Below are 21296 nucleotides of genomic sequence, written 5' to 3' on the forward strand. Positions count from 1 at the left end.
GTCCACTAGTCCCCCTGGTTAGCCTGCTACCAGCAGATTAATGTCCTGTTGAGGAGATACATGCTCCCATCCGGGCCTCATTTACTCTGACAGAAGGCAGGTGTCAAGGCGAGCTGTCACGTGGACAAGAGGAAGCTGAAAAGAGAGGAGGAGGAGGAGGAGAGGGCGGGAGATGGGTTTGGGGGAAAGGGTGTCCTTTCTGAGTAATACATTTTTCTTACACTACATTAAAAAAAAAAACATCCATATTAGCCGATTCTGATATTCATTGTCTTGAAAAAGCAAAGATTCGGCCAGTTGGGTGAGCCGATTCCACTTAATGAGGTTTTATTTGCTATTCTAGGAGTGACTGAATGACTGATCAAATTTAGTGACATGTTCAAATGGATATATTTGATGGATATAATTTGGCACTTAACTAATCTTACATTTGCTGCGAGCTTCACTTAAGTAGCTGTATATCATCATGAAAAGTACCCGTCACATTGTTTAATAGACAAAGACATCACCATGCAACCTCAAAAAAAGACCCACGTCCGAGTGGCGTGGCAGTCTATTCTGTTGCCTACCAACACGCGGATTGCCAGTTCAAATCCCCGTGTTACCTCCGGCTTGGTCAGGCATCCCTACAGACACAATTGGTCATGTCTGCGGGTGAGAAGCCAGATGTGGGTATGTGTCCTGGTCACTGCACTAGTGCCTCCTCTGGTCGGTCGGGGCACCTGTTCGGGGGGGGGACTGGGGGGATAGCGTGATCCTCCCATGCACTACGTCCCCCTGGCGAAACTCCTCACTGTCAGGTGAAAAGAAGCGGCTGGCGACTCCACGTGTATCGGAGGAGGCATGTGGTAGTCTGCAGCCCTCCCTGGATCGGCAGAGGGGGTGGAGCTAGCGACCGGGACGGCTCGGAGGAGTGGGGCAATTGACCAAGTACAATTGGAGGAAAAGAGGGAAACAAAACAAAACAAACAAAAAAAGACCCCCAGACTTGTTGTTTAAGTATCCCTGTGTGCGCTAACCAAACGACTGCTTGGACCGAAATTTCAGACAAATTGTGAACATTTTATTTTTCATCTATTTTGAGTATATCCTGTCTCGTTAATGACTGCTTTTCTTGGAATGCAGTGCAGAAGTCTTGTTGCATTGATGCAACGTTGACTGACCTGTGAAGCATGGTCAAAGATGGCTGGATCAGCTTTGATGGCCTTTCGCGGTTACACAACACACACACACATTGTTGATATCACGTGTCAAGAGCGGGGGCGCATATTTATTGAGATTAGTCGACATTTTGGATATTTGCACAAGAATTTCTGATGTATTATTTCAAGGGGGGCCTTACGTAAGAGGGCCACAGCGCTGAAAGCTAAAACCGCCTGGATCCTGAGCAAACAGGAGAAGAAAGAGAGAGAGTGGCTTATTTATCACTTTGTTCTCCGCTGAGACGTCCTTCTTCTTCTTCTTCTTTTTTTCCACCTTTCAGAGTTCTCCTTCCGTCTCTAGCTGTCCTGCGAAAATTGCTCATCTCCACAAAGCATTTAGCCTGATCTTGTCTTTTGTGGAAATAGTCTTTACGCAGGGAAAAGAGATGGAAATACATGTGCTGAATAAATAATGATATGATGGCTTCGGTCTCTCTGAGCGGCTGTAGCCGGAGGCGGTCTGTGAAGTGTGTGTCCGCCATGTGTCCTCAGAAAGGGCAGGAGTGCATCATGGCCTTTTGTTAGTATGTCAGGAGATTTCACAAAGTGCATTTCTTGATATCAGAAACATTAGCTGGCACCAAACAAGAGAAAGTACTCACCAAGTACTTACCAACACTTTTTCCTTTCCAGTTTTCCAGTGCATGTGTTCTTTTTTTTGGTTTTTTGTTGGTTTTTTTGGGGGGGGTTTTCAGCTCAGCATCCCGGTAGCCTTTTTCCTTTCATTTAACCCAGCTAATGAAATCGCACCATTCACAGCACCGTAACGTTTAAGCTTTCTTTTTTTCCTTTCTTTTTTTCTTTACTTTAAATCTTCGAGACAGAATCGATAAAAACATACATGTTGATGGAAGGATTAAAAAAAAATTTCAAGAGACCTCTTGTAACAAGTGGTATTATCCCAACCCGCCGTTTGACTTGCGTGAACTTCGAAGAATGAATGCAAAGCTAAATTACTTGTTAAGGGGATGTGTTTTGCAAGTGGGGGAAAAGGGAGAGCGAGGGCCTTTATTTATTGCTTTGTTCTCCGCTGAGTCTAAACTTTTTTCTTTTTTTTTCCTTTTTTTTTTTTTGGTTTGCAGCTCCCAGCGGTTTCCCTCCATGACTGTGGTGGGTCACACACTGCAAAAAATATCCTCGGTGATTGGTGCAGCTACTTCGCGGAATGGGTTGCTGAGATGGACATCTTTTGCAGCGCAGTAGTGGCAGGAGAATGTCAGAGCTGCTGCCATATAGTGGGGGGGCAGGGGGATGGAGGTGCGGGGTGGGGGGCAAATAAACAAACCGTTTCTAACTTAAGCGGAGGGCTGTGGCCTTCGAGATGGCCGCTTTTCCAGCGAGAGGAATGTTCTGCTCTGGGGGGCTCTCATTCAAAATGCACTGTTGGGACTGGAGCTCACATGTGAAGGTGAAGAAAGGTTTTGTGTGCGAAATAACAGCATAGCAAGGATATGTGTGTGCCATGACTTTTCAGCCATTCAGGTGTGCGTGTGTGTGTGTGCGTGTGTGTGTATGTGTGTGTCTGTCATGACAGTGTTCCCAGAGATGTCACAGCAGGCCTAGCATCACCATCAGTCATGCTGTGTTGAGAATGTGCCAACTCTGTGGCCACTGTGTAGTGAGTGTGAGAGCTCTATCTTGCTGCGCACACAGCATGCTAGAAAACCTCCCCCCCCCTTTTTTTCCCAGTTTGGTTACGGGAAAAGGCAGCATTTTTTCCTTCCATATTTGGTCATATGGAGCACCGCCAGTGAGCAGTAGCCTTTTGATGCAGCACAAACATCCCTATTTTGTGTGGGATTTTTACATTTTGGACCGCTCGCTCGCCGATACAGCCCGGTTGTGGCTGTATGCAAAAGTGCACTTAAAAAAAAGAAGTACTGCGGGCTTTGTGAAAGTCAGCGAGTGCAGTGGGATTGTGTTGTCCCCTAGCTGCTTAGCTGTTCCTTCGCAAAGCAGCTGCGTCTTTATGGTGCAACTGATGATTTGGACAGTTGGAATCCAAAATCCGACTCATAATGAAAATGGTCTCCCCGAAAACCACTGGTTTGAGTACGGCGATGTTTTACCGACGTCCTCCTTTCAGCCAGCTATACCGACTCCTCTTTGAACGCAGGCGCTTATAGTGGATCAGCAGCTGACAGAGGAGAACTTGAGGGTTGCGTTCGGCTGATAAGTTCAAAGTGCCTGAAAAGGGCACGAGAACTCGAAAACCACTCAGCTGAGGAGCGGAGTTGGAAATAGTGAGTGTTAATAACGTGTCTGTGGCTCAGGTGGAAACTTAGAAACTGATGCTGGAAAGGTCACCGAGATTTGGGTGAGGGCGATGGTAAAAACGGGGGTGACATTTTGATTGCAACTTAAGCGTGACTTAGCATCAGGCGTGAGGTTTTAAAGAAGTGTGCACGCACACGTGCACACACATGCACACACACTCTCTAAACCAGAAAGGAATCTGCTGTGTTGTGAGGTGCAGGTGTTTGGAGGTCCCACGTGTCTCACGGCAGGAAGAGCGCTCATAACAGGCTTAATACAGCTTAAGAAGGGGGCTCCGGTGTAACGGCGAGGCCAACTAGCCACGGCGAAAACCGCGCATGGGACCGGAGAAGAAGCCATAATGGGAGGCGACGAAGTGAGTCATTCTCTAAATATACCCCGGATTACAGTATGCTTTGCATGTATCCCAGGTTATCTCGCTGAGGCTGAAAAATGTAATGGAAGGATTCGGGAAATATAATGGGGATTTTTTTTTTTTAATTGGGGCAGAGGAGGGTGACGCATCAAGCTACGTACGTGTTTCTGCTCCAACAGGAATTAGTCAGCATTGGGGGGGCGTAATTGAAACAAATGTGTTGTGCCCTGAGGAACAAAGCGTCACCAGCAGTACTTGTTCTGTCTGAGCACTGCGGTACCATGATGGTTTCATTCTGACTCTCACACTATCTTAATTACGTTGCGAAACCGTGGTTCTCATGCTGTTTCTGGGCCTGCCCGGTTCTTTAATTGATCGTCTGGATGACTGATCCCAAACCTGATCTGATGAGAGGTTAATCGCTGTGACATTTAACATAGCCTGTTGCCGCCTTGTGAATATCTCATTGCATCATCAGCCCTCCACTGAGAGCTCCTTGGCTGTGAGGTGAGCCGATAACCCCAGTCGGTAAATCAGTCAGTCAGTCAGTCAGTCTGTGTGTGTGTGTGTGTGTGTGTGTGTGTGTGTGTGTGTGTGTGTGTGTGTGTGTGTGTGTGTGTGTGTGTGTGTGTGTGTGTGTGTGTGTGTGATTCACAGGGCACGGCGAGGTGTTTTGGAATGTGAACCATTGTCTGGGAATGCAGGAGTCTCCTCTTTCCTCAGCGAGTGGAAACTTAACATCTTGAACCTCAGGGTCTTTTCTTTACACTGATGTGAAATTTCCCCTCGCGGTCTCGTCCCCCCCCCCTATCTTGACAGCCAAAGTCAGCACAAGTGGGGATCTAGGGCGATTTGAGAGGGGATTGTGTGCGATCACCACTTCTTAGGTATCTAATGACGGCGCGTCGAAGGCACTCGAAGACCTCGGAGGCCGTTCCTTGCCATCGCCCTCAAAAACGTCGGTATGTTATCCCGCACGCGCTGTCATTCCACTTGCCACATCGGCAATAGCTTCTCAAGTTTGCCTATGAATAACGTCTGCTCAGGCTCACAGAAAATTTTCCTCACTCCAGCCGAAGCCACACTTTCTGAGAAAATGAATTTGTTTTGGAGGGGATAGACACTCTGCAGAGAGCAGCTGGTATTGAGATTGGGCTGAGCTTTCAGATGCATCTGGCCACCTCGTATGCCACAAAAAGGGCTGTAGAATATACAGTCCCAATTTAAGATCACCGGCACCCTAAGCTAACCTGGTTTTTCAGCCGCCGGCAAAACTTCAGTGGTTTGCCGCCGTTGCATGCAAGTGTGAGATCCTCACACGGCTGCGTAGAGATGCGGACGGAGATGTCGATACGTGCAATTATAGAAACGCACACACGACACAAAACACACTTTAAGTCCCCCAGTACTGAAGCTGAACATGTAGTCAACAGCTGTTAGCTTGGCTACCGCATTTCGTCCAGCGGAAGAGAGAGGGGCAGGGAGAAAGAGAGAGTGGGAGACATAAAGCAAGAGAGTGAGACAGAGGGAAAAAGGCAGACAGAAAAACAGACAGACAAGATGGATGAACGGACAATGAAGTTGAGGAAGAGGAGGGAGGATGTGGAAAGAAAGAGAGAATTCAGTGCCAAAAAACGTTGGGGGATTTATGGACGCTCATCCACAGCCGCCCCGTAGCCTGGGACTGTAAATGTGTTAATGCTGCTGAGAGCTGGACATGTGAGATGAGGCACATATCATACAGAACTACAACTACAGGGCCAGCTTTCCAAACACCACACTGTAGGTGGTGGAGGACATCACACACACACACACACACACACCAGTACATGTACACAAAACCACTTTTTTAGTGGACAGTGAACCTGCAGACAGCATGGCCTGCACTTGCATTTTTTATGAGTGAGTGATTTTACTCGTACACACTCGGTACCACTCACACATTCTCACAACAATTAACATGTAAGTCTACTCCAAATCTAAAATGCATATAGAGGAGCCTATGTTACGACACACTCAACTTGCCCAATAAAGAAACATGCACAGAGATTCACACGGGGATGAGTGTTAACACAAGCAAATTAACACAATATGTAGGTATGCAGAAAAAAACATCCATCCATCCAAGCCACTTATCCGAAGTCGGGTCGCAGGGATGCTGGAGCCTATCTCAGTAGTCACTGGGCAGCAGGCGGGGAGACACCCTGGACAAGGCCGCCAGTCCATCATAGGAGTCCATCACAGGAGAAAACACATACACGCACACACACACACACACACACACACACACACACACACACACACACACACACACACACACATCCATCCGTCCATCACAGAAGGAGAAAAAAATAGACACATTCAAATTTACATGCACTGTTTTTGCTGATGTGTTCTGATGTGCATGCCGATACATACACTTAGTGACACATACTGGCAGAACATGCCGGGCTTCTCTCGACGGGCTCCGTACGCCTCCAAAAAACATTCGGTTTACCCGACTCAAACTGTGCATGCAGCCTCCACCAAAACAGCTGGTAGCATGCAGTACGTATGTAGCAGCCTGAAATATCTTTCTCCCTCTTTCTCCCTCTCTTTCTTTCTTTCACGCACATGCATACATGCACAAACATGCACACGCTTCCTCACACGCTCACTTTCTCGCCTCTCAAGTTGAAAAGCCTCATCTGCCGATAATGAGCATCCACACATTCTTGTGTTGTCAAAGCAGGAATGCAAAATGCATTGCCAGATAGATTGGACAAACAGACATCTCTCTCTCTCTGTCATGTTGCTCAAACCTCCCTTTGTCTTAGTTCATGGCTGTGATCCCTCTCTGTCTCTCTCCAGTTCTCAGCCTCCCATCCCTTCATACCACTCTTGACTTCTTGATCTCCCATATGGCATGGTTTCCTGTATCCTCTTATTGGGCTTATATGGCGATGTATAAATAACTGTGTCCCTTTCCTATCCGATTAGTACCTGATGCACCTAGAAGAGGGCATTACATGTGGCATTCTTGTGTACTTGGCTCGGTATATATATATATATGGCTTATGCAAATGAGTAGGGCATAACTAAACCTGCCACGGCTGAGTTCTCCTCCACCTGGGACAACGCATAGCAGAACGTATGCACTCGTGGCCTCCCAGCCATATGAACCGGTGGACAAATCCGCTTCATGGCCTGGCTGAGAGCATACAAAAGGAAGGCCTTGTGCCAGCACTTCCCTCACATACTGTACCAGATATCGGGAAATACCTCTCCGCACCTGGCTGCACACCTGCAATTCAGGGGCTAGGAGCACACACCGGCACATAACGAGGGCCCCGTGATTTCCTCGATGCAGAAAACGTGGAAGGAATCACGGAGCGGAGACTTGGGAACAGATTTTGTAATATGTTGAATGTGTAGCTTTGGGGGGAGAGTACTGCAAAATGTGCGAAGACATCAGGAATTGGAAGTAATCTGTCCGTGGACCATCCATCACTCTCCCTTGAAGAGAACCTGTTGCACTTTTGTGTCTGTGCACGCGAGTGTGCTCGTCACAATGTGCACACGTCACTAATCGCGCACAAGTTTGTCTTATAGACAAGTTTGTCTTTGTCTTATAGTTTGTCTTTGGTATAGAGGGGAAAAAATGTCAAAGCGACCAGTGTCCAAAAAACAAACAAAACAGAAGGGCAGCCATTTTGCTTTTGTTTTAGCTGATTTTAAAAACTTTCTTACAGTAAAAGTGGATCAAAAGAAAAAAACATCTCTTCCTTTCTTTTCCAGCTTTTCTCTTCTTCCTCCCTCTCTCTCTCTTGCGGTCCGCCCCTCTCTTCCTCCTTGCTCCTCTCCTCTTGTATACCTGCCCCCCACCCTCCTCGCACAGCTTTTTTTTTTTTGTCATCTTCTCCTCTTCTCTCCTCTTTTCTTATTCTTCCTCCCTTATTCCACTCCACTCCTTTCCCCGGGAGGAGAACGGCATGTTCCTACGTACGAGGCCAGTAGGAGTGGGGAGTCTCTGTAGCATGACCGTGTTTGCTTTTATGTCCCAACTCCGTAAACTCGACCCTGCTAATGATGCACCCTTACTGCTTTTTGAGCTGTATGGAATTGCAGGCAGCAGCTTGTGTTGGCGCGATCTGTCTTTCTCTCTCTCTCTCTCTCTCTCTCTCATGCTCTCTAACTTTTACTTTTGGATTTCATCTGCGCGTGCTCGAAATCCAGAGCACGCGGTTTTACGAAGTCAGTGGGTGGTGGTATTTTGGGGAATGTGTGGATACAGCGTCTGGCTATATTTTACCCACAGTTCTTTTTTTTTTTTTTACTTCAGCATGATCTTAAGATTCCTCAATTCCATTGTCGTAAAACTTGCCATCCATCTTCTCTCTTCTTGAATGATTGTAAAAGACGGGTCTCCACAACCATGACTGTGCTTACTCTTAGATTCAGAAATGAATGAATTTTGGTTTCGGGGACTACTAGTTTTTTTTTTTCTTCTTCGATTCAAGACACGTCTTTACGCTTTATGAGTCAGGGCAAAGAATGAAAACACTGATTGCGTAACATCCGAACCGTGTGGTGAAATGACAGTCATAACAATGACAGAAAGAGAGATGCCGTGTTGCTGACATGACAGCGGGGGGTGTCCATTTGTTTGTGTGTTTTTGTTTTTTTTTTTGGTGGTGTTTTTTCCTTTTTCAATTTTCACATCAATTTCTCTCTCTCTCTCTCTCTCTCTCTCTCTCTCTCTCTCTCTCTCTCTCCAGCCCCTGCACCCACGAAGCCTCACTGTAGGAGCTATTTTAAATGGCATGTGAATGAGTAATTTAGAGGCCCTTTCAAGTCCCCATCTCCAACATCAGAGGTTAAATGGGAGCATTCCTGGCATAGCTCTGCAGGCGCACTGTGGAGATTAATGTGTTTGTCTAAAGGTTGAGAGGCGAGAGCTGCTGCGGGCCTGCAGTCCTCCCTGCCTTGCTGAATGCTAAGCAAGCATCAATAACTTTTTACCAAGGCCAAAAATAGATGTGATCTTCGATTATACTTATTCTTAATCCTTGCATACCCCCCCCCCCCAAATCTTCTCAGTTGATCTGCTTAGTGCCACTTTTGGCTGACCGAGACACGCATTGTTTGGACGTTGTTTTTGCCGAAGACTTTGCGAGCGAGGGCATTACTATAAGTTGGGTATAATACATCTTCTGAGGCTTTTTAATAGGCTAGCACTTAGACGCCGGGTTCTGTGCCAGGGCCTGGCAGTCTCGACAGGTAGTAATTTGACTGGTAAATGTGTCATTATAGCCATTGTAGACACGTCTCGGGGCAGACGGGGAGAGACAGGAGCGAAGTGATATAGAAGGTGAAAAAGAGAGAGAAAGGGTGGGGGAGACACACACAGAAGGGAAAGAAGCGCGGGATGGATCCAGTTTTCAGAGATACAGAGGATCGATTTGTCAGGAAAAAAACAGAGGGGAGATAGGTGGCTAGATGGATGCTAGAAGGAAGGAGGGGAGGGTATTTTTATAGTGGACATGCCAAGACAGGCTAAAGTTATAAAAGTCTGGCATGTTTGTGACTGCGTTATAATGTTTTCTTTCTCTCTCTCTCTCTCTCTCTCTCTCTCTCTCTCTCTCTCTCTCTCTCTCTCTCACTGTGTCTGTCTGTGTGTATCTGTCTGTATGTGTGTGTGTCTCTCTCTGTGTGTCTCTGCCTCTCTGTGTCTTTTTTCTCTTTCTCTCTCTCTGTATGTGTGTCTCTCTCACTCTGTGTGTGTCTATGTCTCTCGCTCACTCTCTCTCTCTATCTAAACCTCTGTAATTCTCACATACACACACGAACGAACACAAATGCACACATACTGTCGACACACATACACACAGGCACACTTAAAGATGCAGTGTCTTTGTTAGCTTTGGCAAGTTAAATACGGGTGGTCCCCTCCAGCAGCACACACACAACAGGTACACATACGTCCACATTTTAGATTTCTGTGCAAGGTAACGGCCTCCCTGTGTCCCTGCTCTTGTGTTTTGCCCCCATGCAGAGGCAATAAGAATGGGACTGCACCGTGTTCCCCTCTGCAGTCCTCTGCCTCCAACCCACCCCCACCCCGCAAACCCTGTGTTAAGAAAATAAAAAACAAATTTAAAAAGAAAATAAGCAGAGGTTTAAATCCGATATTGGCCAAATGCAGATAAGCTCGCCTGTTTAAGTGTTTGTTGTCGTGGTCATTTTGTCCAGCTTAACGCCGTGGTACCCGTTAACTCCTTACAAACATTTACTTTGGTATTGTTTTTCCCTCTGCCGACAGTCACTTATGATACATTTGGAGATGAAACTCCTTAATTGAATGCCTGAATTTCCTAGCGGAGCAGGAAGGATGGGGGGGGGGGGGGGGTCTCCCGGCGGCGAAAATCGTGCATTATGTGTGACGACAAATCCATAGTGTGCGCGTACGTATAGAGGGGCGTGCTTGCATTGCTAATACGGTCGTCTCCCCCGATGGCATCGCTGCTTCTAGGAAGTCTGTGATTAGACCTGGGGTGTTCGGAGGCATTTTGGGGTTTTAGTTATCACTCTCATTTTGTGTTAATTACAGTTGTATGTATTGCCCGACAACCAAGTGCCAATTTTCCTTACCCCCCCCCCCCAACAACAACACGGACATAGTGTGCATCTAAACATAGAGAGGGAATGTTTTGTGGCGCTGAAAATGTCGCTTAACCCAAATCCCCGAAGCCCGTTTTAACACCGCATCCGTGGATGGTTTGGTTGAACACACACTTCATCCTCGCTGTGTGTACTTGTTTCTCTGCATATGTCTGACTTTGTGCTCATATGCTTAGGCATGCACCCTGTGTGTGTGTCTATGCATGTTTGTGTGCACGTGTTTGTACACACATGCAGATGCACACAGCTGTGTATGCCTGAATTCATGTGTCCTGATCCTGATACTGGGAAAAAAGACGCACATTTGTGATGTCGATAAGTTACCCACCTTTGTGTTCAGAGCTTAAAGATGTTACTGAGGCCGGGTTTTGTGCCTTGGTGCTCACGTCTACGTGTGTTTGCAAACACATGCACGCGTCGCCTGCATACCGGGCCCACATTCAGACGTCTTTGGGTGTGCAAACAGTCCCTGTCTGTCCACTCCCGAGAGCGAGGAGCTGCAGGGGAGCAGCAGGCAGAGAGAGAGAGAGAGAGAGAGAGAGAGGAAGAAAAAAACAAAACAAAAACAAAAACAGACAGCAGACAGTCTAGCGGACTTACACTACAACACACAGAGGAAGTTGGGGCTAAAGAGCCCCCCCCCCCCCCCCCCGCCTCCCCTTCGTCTCCCCCTCAGCTCCCCTTCGTCTCCGAGTCTGGTCCTGCGACGGAGTTTGGCCAAGCACTGACAGCTCGGTAAACACCAGGGGGAAAAGCTGTAGAGATAGAGGAGGGAGGGAGGGGAGGGGTGTGAGGCAACGTATGAAGGAAAGGAGAGGGAAGGAGGCCACAGAGGGAGGGAGGGAAGGAGGATTGGCGGGGAGAGGAAGGAGCAAGCATTTGCCTTTTCTGTCAGCTGAGGCAAGACTGTGAGAGGCTGCCGCTGTGACTCTTCACATTGTACTCCTGCCCGGAGCAAGCACTGTGGAAAGCAGGTACGGTGGGGAGGCAAAGAGATAATGTTAAAAAGGCTGATTTAAGGTAAAGCACGCACAATTTATTCCTCCAGATTTATATTGCTGTACTTGGTAATGCCTGGTTTTTTTATATGCACACGCACCCCAGTTGCTGCTTTGCTTGGTGCTGTAGCTGTTTTACGGCACGGTAGATGACAATAGAGAGAGCACTTTACAGCATGTACTCCTTAAACAGTGCCCTTGCTCGGGGCTTCTCGTCGGAAAATGTGCGCTGTCATGTCGCGTCTGTTGTGCGGTGGCTCGCTCTCGAGTGATTTTTGCCTCAGACGTTCGTCCGCTGCTCTCCAGTTGGAGATGTGTGTACTTGTTGCTGGTGGTTCTGCAGGGAATCGTAGATGTATGGTGGGAGGATCTGCTGCTCTTGGGTGGTCTGACTCCTCAGTGCAGGAGGAGTAGGTCACGTAACCTCGCAGGGTATTTTTAGTGAGAGTGCTCCTAGCTAACTGTTAACATCCTGTGTTCGCTTCTCTGCCCTCACGTGTCTCTCTCTCTCTCTCTCGCTCTCTCTCTCATTGACATTTTCTTTCATGCACATCACATCTAGATTTAACTTTCTCCATCCTCTTCCCCTTGTTTCCCTCAAAATGCTCCATAGTAGTCACAGAGTAGTACTAGAATGCAGTCATGCTGTTGTCCCATAGCCATAAACACAACGGGGATGATGGGTACCCCACCCACCTACCCCCACCCCTGGTCACCGGTAGTTCAGTGGATGGTGATGTAGGAGATGAGATGATCACAATACAGTATCTTTCGAAAAAAGGTTGATTAACAAGGACACACGGGGGTCATAGATGCAACGCTCCACTGTTGTGTGACTTTTTGTTGCGAACGACAATACAGGATCATTGTCTTGAGTTTGTAACTGGAAGTATGTCACGTATAACTGCACATTTTCATTGTTGGCATCGTCATCATGCATCATATTTGCGACATATTGATTGAACACTGACCATCAACAATGTAAACTAGATGCTTTTGCACCGGTGCAACGTTTCAGCACACCAGCGACCCAGAAAACAAGCTGCTGCATCAGGAATGACCGAGAAACTTTCATCAAAAGATTGATTTGTTGGAGCAGGTTAAAGGTGACGCAGCGCCGTCCTATTCGCATCTCTGTCGATGGCATTTTCTGCGAAATCCTCCCTAGAATGAAGCCACATGGGCAATACCAAGTGATAGAATAAGGGGGAGAAGCTAAGAGAGAATAGTGGGGTGGGGGGGGCGTGGCAGGATACAGAAAAAATACATTAGGATAATTTTCTTATCAATGAGGATTATTATAATGTTTTTTTTAATGCACCTATAGCATATATTTTTAGATGCAGTCATTGGTAAACATTTTTGGGTGGGTCACACCCCCCCCCGAATGTACGCAGATGGTACAGCTAAACGTGTTCAGTGTGAGTGAGCTACAAAGCGGATTCATGAGATTCTTTGTGTCTGAAAACATGTCCGCTCCAAACCTCGTTGGGTTTAGCGGGAAGGAATAAAGTTGCTGCGTGTCAGTAATCAACGTGGAGGAGTAAAGCACTGTAACGGTAACGGAGGCGAAAGATGAAAATTCAACAGTGTCACTTGAGAACAAACGGATGGAGTGGCAACATGGAAGTGCATGTATCCTTCCTTCCTGCTGCGGTCCAAACTAACCTGGTGGGGTCTGATGATGTCATCCCTCAGGGCTTAATCATGGAGGAGATTGACTTTGAGCGGCGCAGGGAGCTGAGGAGGCAGAAGCGGGAGGAGATGCGTCTGGAGGCTGAACGGTAAGATCCACTACAGGGATGCAACTAGCGGTTATCTTCATTATTGATATATGATTCATCATGTAATCTTTAAAATGTCAAAAAAAAATACTGATATCTTAAATTCCCAGAGTCCAGCATGAGGCCTAAAATTTTTTTTTACTCTGTTTGATTCAGCAACCAAACAAAACCCTTTATTTTCCTTTCAATATAATATGAGTCAGTGAAAGGCAATCAAATCTTAGCATTTGTGAAGAGACAACCAGCAAATGTTTGGTATCTTTATTTGATAAATTACTAATAATAGATTACCAAAATTGTAATCGATTAACTTTTTGTTGATTGACTAATTGATTAATCGCCTAATTGTTTCAGCACTAATCCACTATGTGCAGTTATCACAAGTGTCATTCCATTCTCTTATCAGGTACTCTAAATGAGTTTTAGAGTATCTATCTATCTATCTATCTATCTATCTATCTATCTATCTATCTATCTATCTATCTATCTATCTATCTATTTGTCTGTCTGTTGATCAATCTATCTGTATATCTGTCTATCTGTCTCTCTAGCAATCAGTTAGTACTTCCAATAATCTGCTCGTCCATCTGACCATCAACATGTCATTTCCATCCCCATTTACAGGGGTACCCCAGCACACCATGCAACTCCACATTGCACATAATCCACCTGAAGTGATTGCCACTTAACACACACACACATCTCATCCATTAGCGCTGCAGGATTTTTGCCAGCTACACCTATTGCAGTGCGGTGGGCTCGAGTTGAGACTTTACTGATGGGACCTCCTCCTCATCTGTAGCTGTAGGTACAGTACACCGGTTGTCCAGAGAAGGAAACGCTGCTGCCAATTAGGATCATATGACTTGAGTTGTTGCGGAGATCTCCTCGACTGAGGGAGCAGCCAGTGTTCTGTAGCCGGGGGGGGGGCCCTGGTTGTTGGAGCACGGCGGCCTCCTTCTGATGTCCATGCCAAGTTGGAACAAGAAAGAGCCAATGCTGCTTTAATAGCTTGGAATCGCTTTTGGGGCCTTTACAAACATCACTCAGCAAATATTGGCTTCCCCTCCCTAAGCTAGAAGAAGGAAAGGTTGATAAGCATCAAGCAATCAGATGACCTTAAAGCAGGAGTGCTCATTCTCTTTCTCACTCTCTCTCTCTCACTGTCTCTCTACCTCTCTCTCTCAATCCCTCTTTGCCTCTTTGAATTCCTTCTGAATCGATGGCAGAGATCGATTAAACTTGAGATTTTTTTTCCGACAAATGATTTGGGGAAACTATGCAAAATCAGCGGTAGAGGAGTAGAAAGAGTTTTTCAAGGCGGGGGTTTCGATTTATCTCAGTGCCGAGTGAAGACATCTTAACAGGATGTCCTCCCGTGTGCCCAGTCCCGACATCTAAATTCCCTGGCCTGTTGCAAACCACAGCTAAGTTTTTTGTTTTGTTTTTGTTTGGGGGGGCGGGATTTTTCTTCCCAATTGTACTTGGCCAATTACACCATTCTTCCAAGCTGTCCCAGTCACTGCTCCAACCCCTCCATTGATCCGGGGAGGGCTGCAGACTACCACATGCCTCCTCCGATACACATGGAGTCACCAGCCGCTTCTTTTCACCTGACAGTGAGGCGTTTCGCCAGGGGGATGTAGCCCCGCCCCCCTCGAATAGGCACCCCGGCTGACCAGAGGAGGCGCTAGTGCAGCGACCAGGACACATACCCACATCCGGCTTCCCACCTGCAGACATAGCCAGTTGTGTCTGTAGGGACGCCTGACCAAGCCAGAGGTAACACGGGGATTCGAACCAGCGACCCCCGTGTTGATAGGCAATGGAATAGACCACTACACTACCCGGACGCCTCTAGCTCTGACTATTTTTAATAATTACCAATAGCTCCAATAGCAAGTTCAGCACAGGAGACGGCACATCATGCACAACAGTGGACAACATCAACACATCTACCAGGTAGCAGTATTCACCAGTTAAGTCCATAATCATCCGCCCGGTTACCCCAGTAATGAGGGAAACGTATAGTAGCGAGTCTACAGTATAATAATTATGCAGGGTGACATGTCTCGTGAACGTGTCCCCCCAGCTTTCTCAGTCACGGTCTGCTGATTTTGGAAGGTGAGGACTTTTCGATTTTAAGTGTGTTAAACCAACACGGTATGAAGCCAAGTAAGTGTTACCCAGCCCACTAAAGGCTGCTTTATTCCTTAATCTTAAGCCCCTGGAAAGCGAGGACTTTTGCCAGTGAGCATAAGAGCAGAAATATCTCACACGTTTCGATTTTTGTATTACAATTCATGGCAATGTTCCACGACATTCTTGACATAGTTTTATTTTGACTTTCCTGTAGACATGTAGTCTGTTTTCCCAGAATGCACTGTAAGTAGTGGATTGAAGTGAAAGGTAATGTATCTGCCAGGTTACATGACATATATCGTAGGAAGAAAAAAAACTTGGCCCGGGGAATTATTGACGTAACTTTTGAGCGTTTACATTATGTGGAGAAGTGGAATTTGGCAGAAAACGATGTTGACTAAGAGAGAGGCAGAGAGAGAGAGGGCAATCCGGAGCGGACCCTAAGTGACTACGGAGGAGGATGGCGTCTGTGTGTGTGTGTGTGTGTGGGGGGGGGGGGTTGAAAGTTGTAATCACCTTTGACATCTACATTTTCTGCTCAGCGGGCCTCTTTATTTGGTCAGAGCTGCGGTAATTTCAGCTGGCAGACATGCCGCTCTCCGACTGGGTCGTGCCATCGATGAAACGCTACATCCCCGCGGCTCTACCTTGTTCCCATTTCTGCCAATATGCCGAAACGATCAATATTTATGTGCCCGTCTTAGTTAGACTAGTCGAAACCACATGTTGTCTCGTCAGCCCGCTCCGCCCAGCCACCTCGGAGCATGCTGCTGGAAGAAGAAGTGCGTACATAGGGAGAGTGTGGGGCCACACTGTGTAATAGCTGTTGTAGAGATGCCAGATGCCTGGCCATTTTAATAAGTGTTTACTGGCCAGGGCTCCTCGAGCTGTTTCCTACACACTACGATGGCAAGATGGCTCATTGGGGTTAGCATATGTTTATGTGTGCGCACATGTGTGTTTGTGTGGCTGCATTTATAGTATGTGTCATTGTGTTGTAGTGTGTCTATATCTGGCTGCCTTTCAGTTTGCATCTGTGAGACTGTGGTGTGTCTCTGTGTGTGTTAGTTTGTCTTGATGCAAGTGTGTGTGTGTGTGTGTGTGTGTGTGTGTGTGTATGCTTGTGCTTGTATTACCATGTCTGCAGGTGTGCTTTTATGTGACTGTGTGTGTGTTTAGTGTGTGTTTCTGGGTACGTTTGCATGGTCATGTCCACTTGTGAGTGTGTGTGTGAGTGTGTGTGCGCGCACGTGTGTGTTTTTGGCATGTATGTTTTGTGTGTGTGTGTGTTTATTAAGGCCTGTTTGGATCTGTGTCAGGTGATGAAGGCTTGACGAGCTCCATTTATTTTACCAAACCACTATGGAGCCAGAAGTGCAGTGTGTGTGTGTGTGTGTGTGTGTGTGTGTGTGTGTGTGTGTGTGTGTGTGTGTGTGTGTGTGTGTGTGTGTGTGTGAAAGAGAGAGAGAGAGAGAGAGAGAAGGGCGGACAGCCAAGCAGTGTCTGTTCTGTCTTGCATCAGCCCCAGTTCTACTGTAAAGGAACTGTTCGACAAAGGTGTGCTCTTGGCTAAGAGTAATTTTCTTTCTCTCTCTCTCTCTCTCTCTCTCTCTCTCTCTCTCTCTCTCTCTCTGTCTCTGTAGCGCATATATATGCACACAATCCTCATTACAGACTCCCAATCACACACACTGCAAGGTTTTTGATGGCTTTTTTTTTCCATACCCTTCCAAGGAGTATACGGAGACGGGATTTTCTCAAGTCAGTCGCTGACCGAGTTGCATCGGCTTCAGCTGAACACGGTTCTTAGGGTTCTTACCTCTTTAAGCTTGGAGCCTAAAAGAACAAGGAGCACACTGTGTTCTCACGGGCAAATTCACAAAAGGATTGCGTGGCTTTTGCAGCCGCTAAACCTGCACAAATAAGACAAAAAAAACCTTGTAAAGCACCCGCAAAGGGTGAAATGCACCCTCTAACTGTGCTGCCAAGCAAATAGCGTCTCGGAGCTCCGGTGCTGTTTGCACGCATTTCAGTCCACAAACACCAGGGCTAATTACCACACGCAGTTAAAGTGAAAATTATTAGCGTCTTCAGAGTGTTGGTGGTAACTTGAGGCCGAGACTTTCCAGCGATCGTGGCAACAGTGATTGTAGCCAGGCAAACGAAGGCTTCACCGTGCCAGGCGTGCTCGTGAGCGGATATTTTGCAGGAGAAGATCACTTTTTGATTTAGCTGAGACCGAAATCACTGGCGGATACAGGTTGCCAGGTCAAACGATTCTGGCTATACTTGATGACATCAAGGATGACATTGAGCCGGGGCGTCTGGGTGACTTGGTGGTCTATTCTGTTGCCTACCAACACGGGATCACCGGTTCGAATCCCCGTGTTAGCCCCAGCTTGGTTGGGCGTCCCTACAGACACAATTAGCCATGTCTGTGGGTGGGAAGCCGGATGTGGGGTATGTGTTCTGGTTGCTGCACTAGCGCCTCCAGTGATCGGTCGGGGCGTCTTTTCGGAAGGAGGGGGAACTGGGGGGAATAGCGTGATCCTCCCATGCACTACGTCCCCCCGGTGAAACTCCTCACTGTCAGGTGAAAAGAAGTGGCTGGCGACGCCACATGTATTGGAGGAGGCATGTGGTAGTGTCCCCGGCTCAACAGAGGGGGGTGGAGCAGAGATGAAGATGGCTCAGAAGAGTGGGGTAATTCGCTGGATACACTTGGGGAAAAAACGGGGGGGGGGTGTCCAAAAAATACCCCCCCCCTCCAAAAAAAGGAGGACATTGAGCCCGCCACCTGTGTTCTTAGCGTAAAGCCGCCATTATACTTTGCCACATGGATCATTGCAATCAGACACAAAACAAGGGTAGATTGCACTCGGCTGCAGAACATTATGGCCGTGTTTGCACTGTAATTATCTTTTGTGAATTAGACCTTGAGACGAGGCAGATAGCGGTCGCAAATGATGTACAATTCATGGTGCTATCAGCGGCCGCAATCCATTTTTTGTGAATTAACCCATCAGTAATCACATAACATGGAGCAAAGCAGCGGTTGGCACTAACAGAACAATTGTGCATTGTACATGCGTTTAGAGGACAAGTTCCTTTCCAACACAGCTTGCGAAGTCACCATTTTTCAAAAGTCGAGACTCGACCTTGTGAGGTGTTTTTTGTCGTATGTGATGAAGCATGTGCAGCGCTGATATTGGAATTGGTTTTAGTATGTATTTGTTCCTCTGATGCCCTCTTTTAAGAGTGTTGGTTTGAGGTGCGCCCATCTACCCGGCTTCCACCTTTCTTCTATTCCTCCACCCCATTGTCTCCTCCTCATCCTGCTCCGTTTCTCTCTCCATTTATTCACCTCCTCATCATCCACCTCACCCTTATCCCCCCCCCCCTCCATCTACGCTGGCTGTCATCCCGAGAGAGCAGGAAGGCTAAAGGAAATAACACCCATCCTCTGTGAATGGGCCATTCCAAACATGCCCGCCCAGGGTTTGTGAACCGTTCCAAATATGCCCCCATCCCATCCTGCATCATAAACCATGATACAGAGAGAGAGAGAGAGAGAGAGAGAGAGAGAGAGAGAGAGAGAGAGAGAGAGAGAGAGAGAGAGAGAGAGAGAGAGAGAGAGAGAGAGAGAGAGAGAGAGAGAGAGAGAGAGAGAGAGAGAGAGAGAGAGAGAGAGAGAGAGAGAGAGAGAGAGAGAGAGAGAGAGAGTCACAGTAGTGTTAAAATGCCTAGGCCATGATCTAGCCACTTAAATCAAATTTCACACCATCCACCACTTCAACTTGGAAAGGACTGAATCTATTGTTGCTGACTCCAAGCAAATGAACGTTGAGTTTTATGCCTAAGTAGTTGTTAAGTAAGGTAGAAAGTAGGTAGATACCTTCTCTATAGAGATGTGGCTAAATCACACTTTTTGCATGCTTGCTGCTGCACATCTGCTGCACTGTGGCTTCACCCCAAAGAGGAACTGTATGAAAATTCAGCTGCGCTAATACAGAATAAATGCAGGCTAGGGGAATCCTGCACACGGCCAACACTGCATGTAGAAGGCATCCGTGGTCTTGGGGCCCCACCCAGTAGAGTGCAGGGTGGGGATGAGAGACAGAGGGAAAGAGAGAAGGAGAGAGAGAAAGAGAGATTGTGTGTGTGTGTGTGTGTGTGTGTGTGTGTGTGTGTTCTGGTCTTGTAGGCGGGCAGTAGGAAGGGAAGTAACACAGAGGGCCCAGCGTGGGAATGGGTCAGCATTTCTGACAGAGCAAAACCCCACCCTCTCCTTTTTTCTTTTACTCTCTCGTTCTCTCTCGCTCTCATTCTCTCCCTCTCTCTTCCCCCTACTCCATCTTTATCCTTTCTTCAGCTCTCTCCCCGCTGCCATTTACAGTAACCCAGATGTCTCTCTATCTTTCAGTTAGCAGTATCTCTCTGTCTCTCTCTAGCTCCATCTCGCTCTCTCTTCTCTCTCTCTCTCTTTCCCTTGCTCTCCTTCTCTCCTCTCTTCTCTCTCTACTTCCTCCTCCCAGCCCTCCCTTGCCTTCGAGGGGGTGAAGAAGTCTTTTCTCATGGGCTCTCTCCGAATTGTTTTCACTGACATTTCTGAGATAATTTGCTATAAAGAAAATATTTGGACACATTTCTCCCTAATGCGTTTGCTGTTTGGTGGCCCACAGTGTCTTGTAAAGGCAGCCACTCATGAGAGGTTTTTCTTCCTTGTGCAACATCACCCCTAAATCAGCTTTATTGTGCAAACCATGTTGTACAGAGCTGAACTGCTGCAGATTTTGTTGGGAAAAACCAAACCGGGCTCCATTTGGAGCGATGAATTCACACGAACTCTTTATAAAACAATTAATTTCCTTTCCAGCTGCAGTGTGGGTACCACATGGAAAACATGGCGCGGCTTTCGTGAAGACACGCACATTAAAGTGGGGGGGGGGGGCAACAAATGAAATGTGGAGGCTCCATTATTAGCCGTCACTCGGTACTATACAGTTCATCATGTAATTTACTTGGCCACCCAGGACGACTCGTGACTATTGCACATAAATAAAGTAAATGAGTAGAAGTCGATTTATATATAGCACTTTTCAAACAAAATCGATGCAGTTCTTACACACAGCATAAAACTTGACTAAAATAATCATGAGAAAAGGATCCAGACTCTAAGGGATGTTCATAGAGACACAGAAAACACACAGAATAAGGAAGAACAGAGTCAACATGGCGCCCGCTTTTATGGAGTAGATTAGAATAGAATACTTTCAAGATTCGGCTTGCAACTCCCTGAGTTCGATGCTTTGAATGAAAATAAAGATCCATCCATCCATTATCCAAATTATCCTGCTTTCAGGGTTGTGGGATGCTAAAATGTAAAAAAATATATATGAAACAAATATAAGATATGAAATAAAGTATTAAGTGTTTATAGTAGTATGTACTGACCGACAGCTGTTAATTGAACTTATAGCTATGGTTTGCACAGCCCGGCTCTTTCTGTACAGCCAGATGTTTAATCTCTAATATATGAGCCACTGATCAATCCATTTCCCTCATACGCTCATCTCCACTCCTTTTTTCCCCCTATTTCTTTCTCTATCTTCGGGTTTTCTCTCCCGTTTGTCTTTCTGTCTTTCTTTAACACACTCTCTCTCTCTTTTGTATGTGCCCCCTCCATCTTGATTCCCCATGATCCCTCACTCCACCTCTCTCAGTATTTCCACGTTGCTGTGCTGTTTGAGTTCGGAGCCTCAGGTAGGAGAGCGATATTGAATCTGTGCTTTGGCTGGTTTATGCATCTCTTGCCAAGGTTGTGATGGACAGGAATGCTAATTCAGCTTTTAGGAGTTTGTTCTCCTCTCTCCCTGCT

The 21296-nt window shown here is 46.8% G+C and overlaps 1 protein-coding gene across 6 annotated transcripts in view; it reads left to right on the forward strand.

Moving 5' to 3' along the window:
- cald1a (caldesmon 1a) overlaps positions 1-21296 on the forward strand; it is a 54109-nt gene that overhangs the window by 3517 nt on the left and 29296 nt on the right. For 4 of the 6 annotated variants that reach the window (XR_008810018.1, XM_056276591.1, XM_056276594.1 and 1 more), the window contains exon 2: positions 13191-13276. Coding sequence is in view for 5 of the 6 variants with exons in the window: in XM_056276591.1 (XP_056132566.1) it covers positions 13200-13276 (77 nt within the window). In the remaining variant the exon portion in view is untranslated. Of the gene's footprint in view, positions 1-11294; positions 11515-13190; positions 13277-21296 lie in introns of those variants that run through there. The other 2 variants (XM_056276592.1, XM_056276593.1) reach the window with 2 other exon arrangements.

The sequence above is a fragment of the Lampris incognitus genome, chromosome 3 (assembly GCF_029633865.1).
Source record: "Lampris incognitus isolate fLamInc1 chromosome 3, fLamInc1.hap2, whole genome shotgun sequence".
Lineage (NCBI taxonomy): Eukaryota > Metazoa > Chordata > Actinopteri > Lampriformes > Lampridae > Lampris > Lampris incognitus.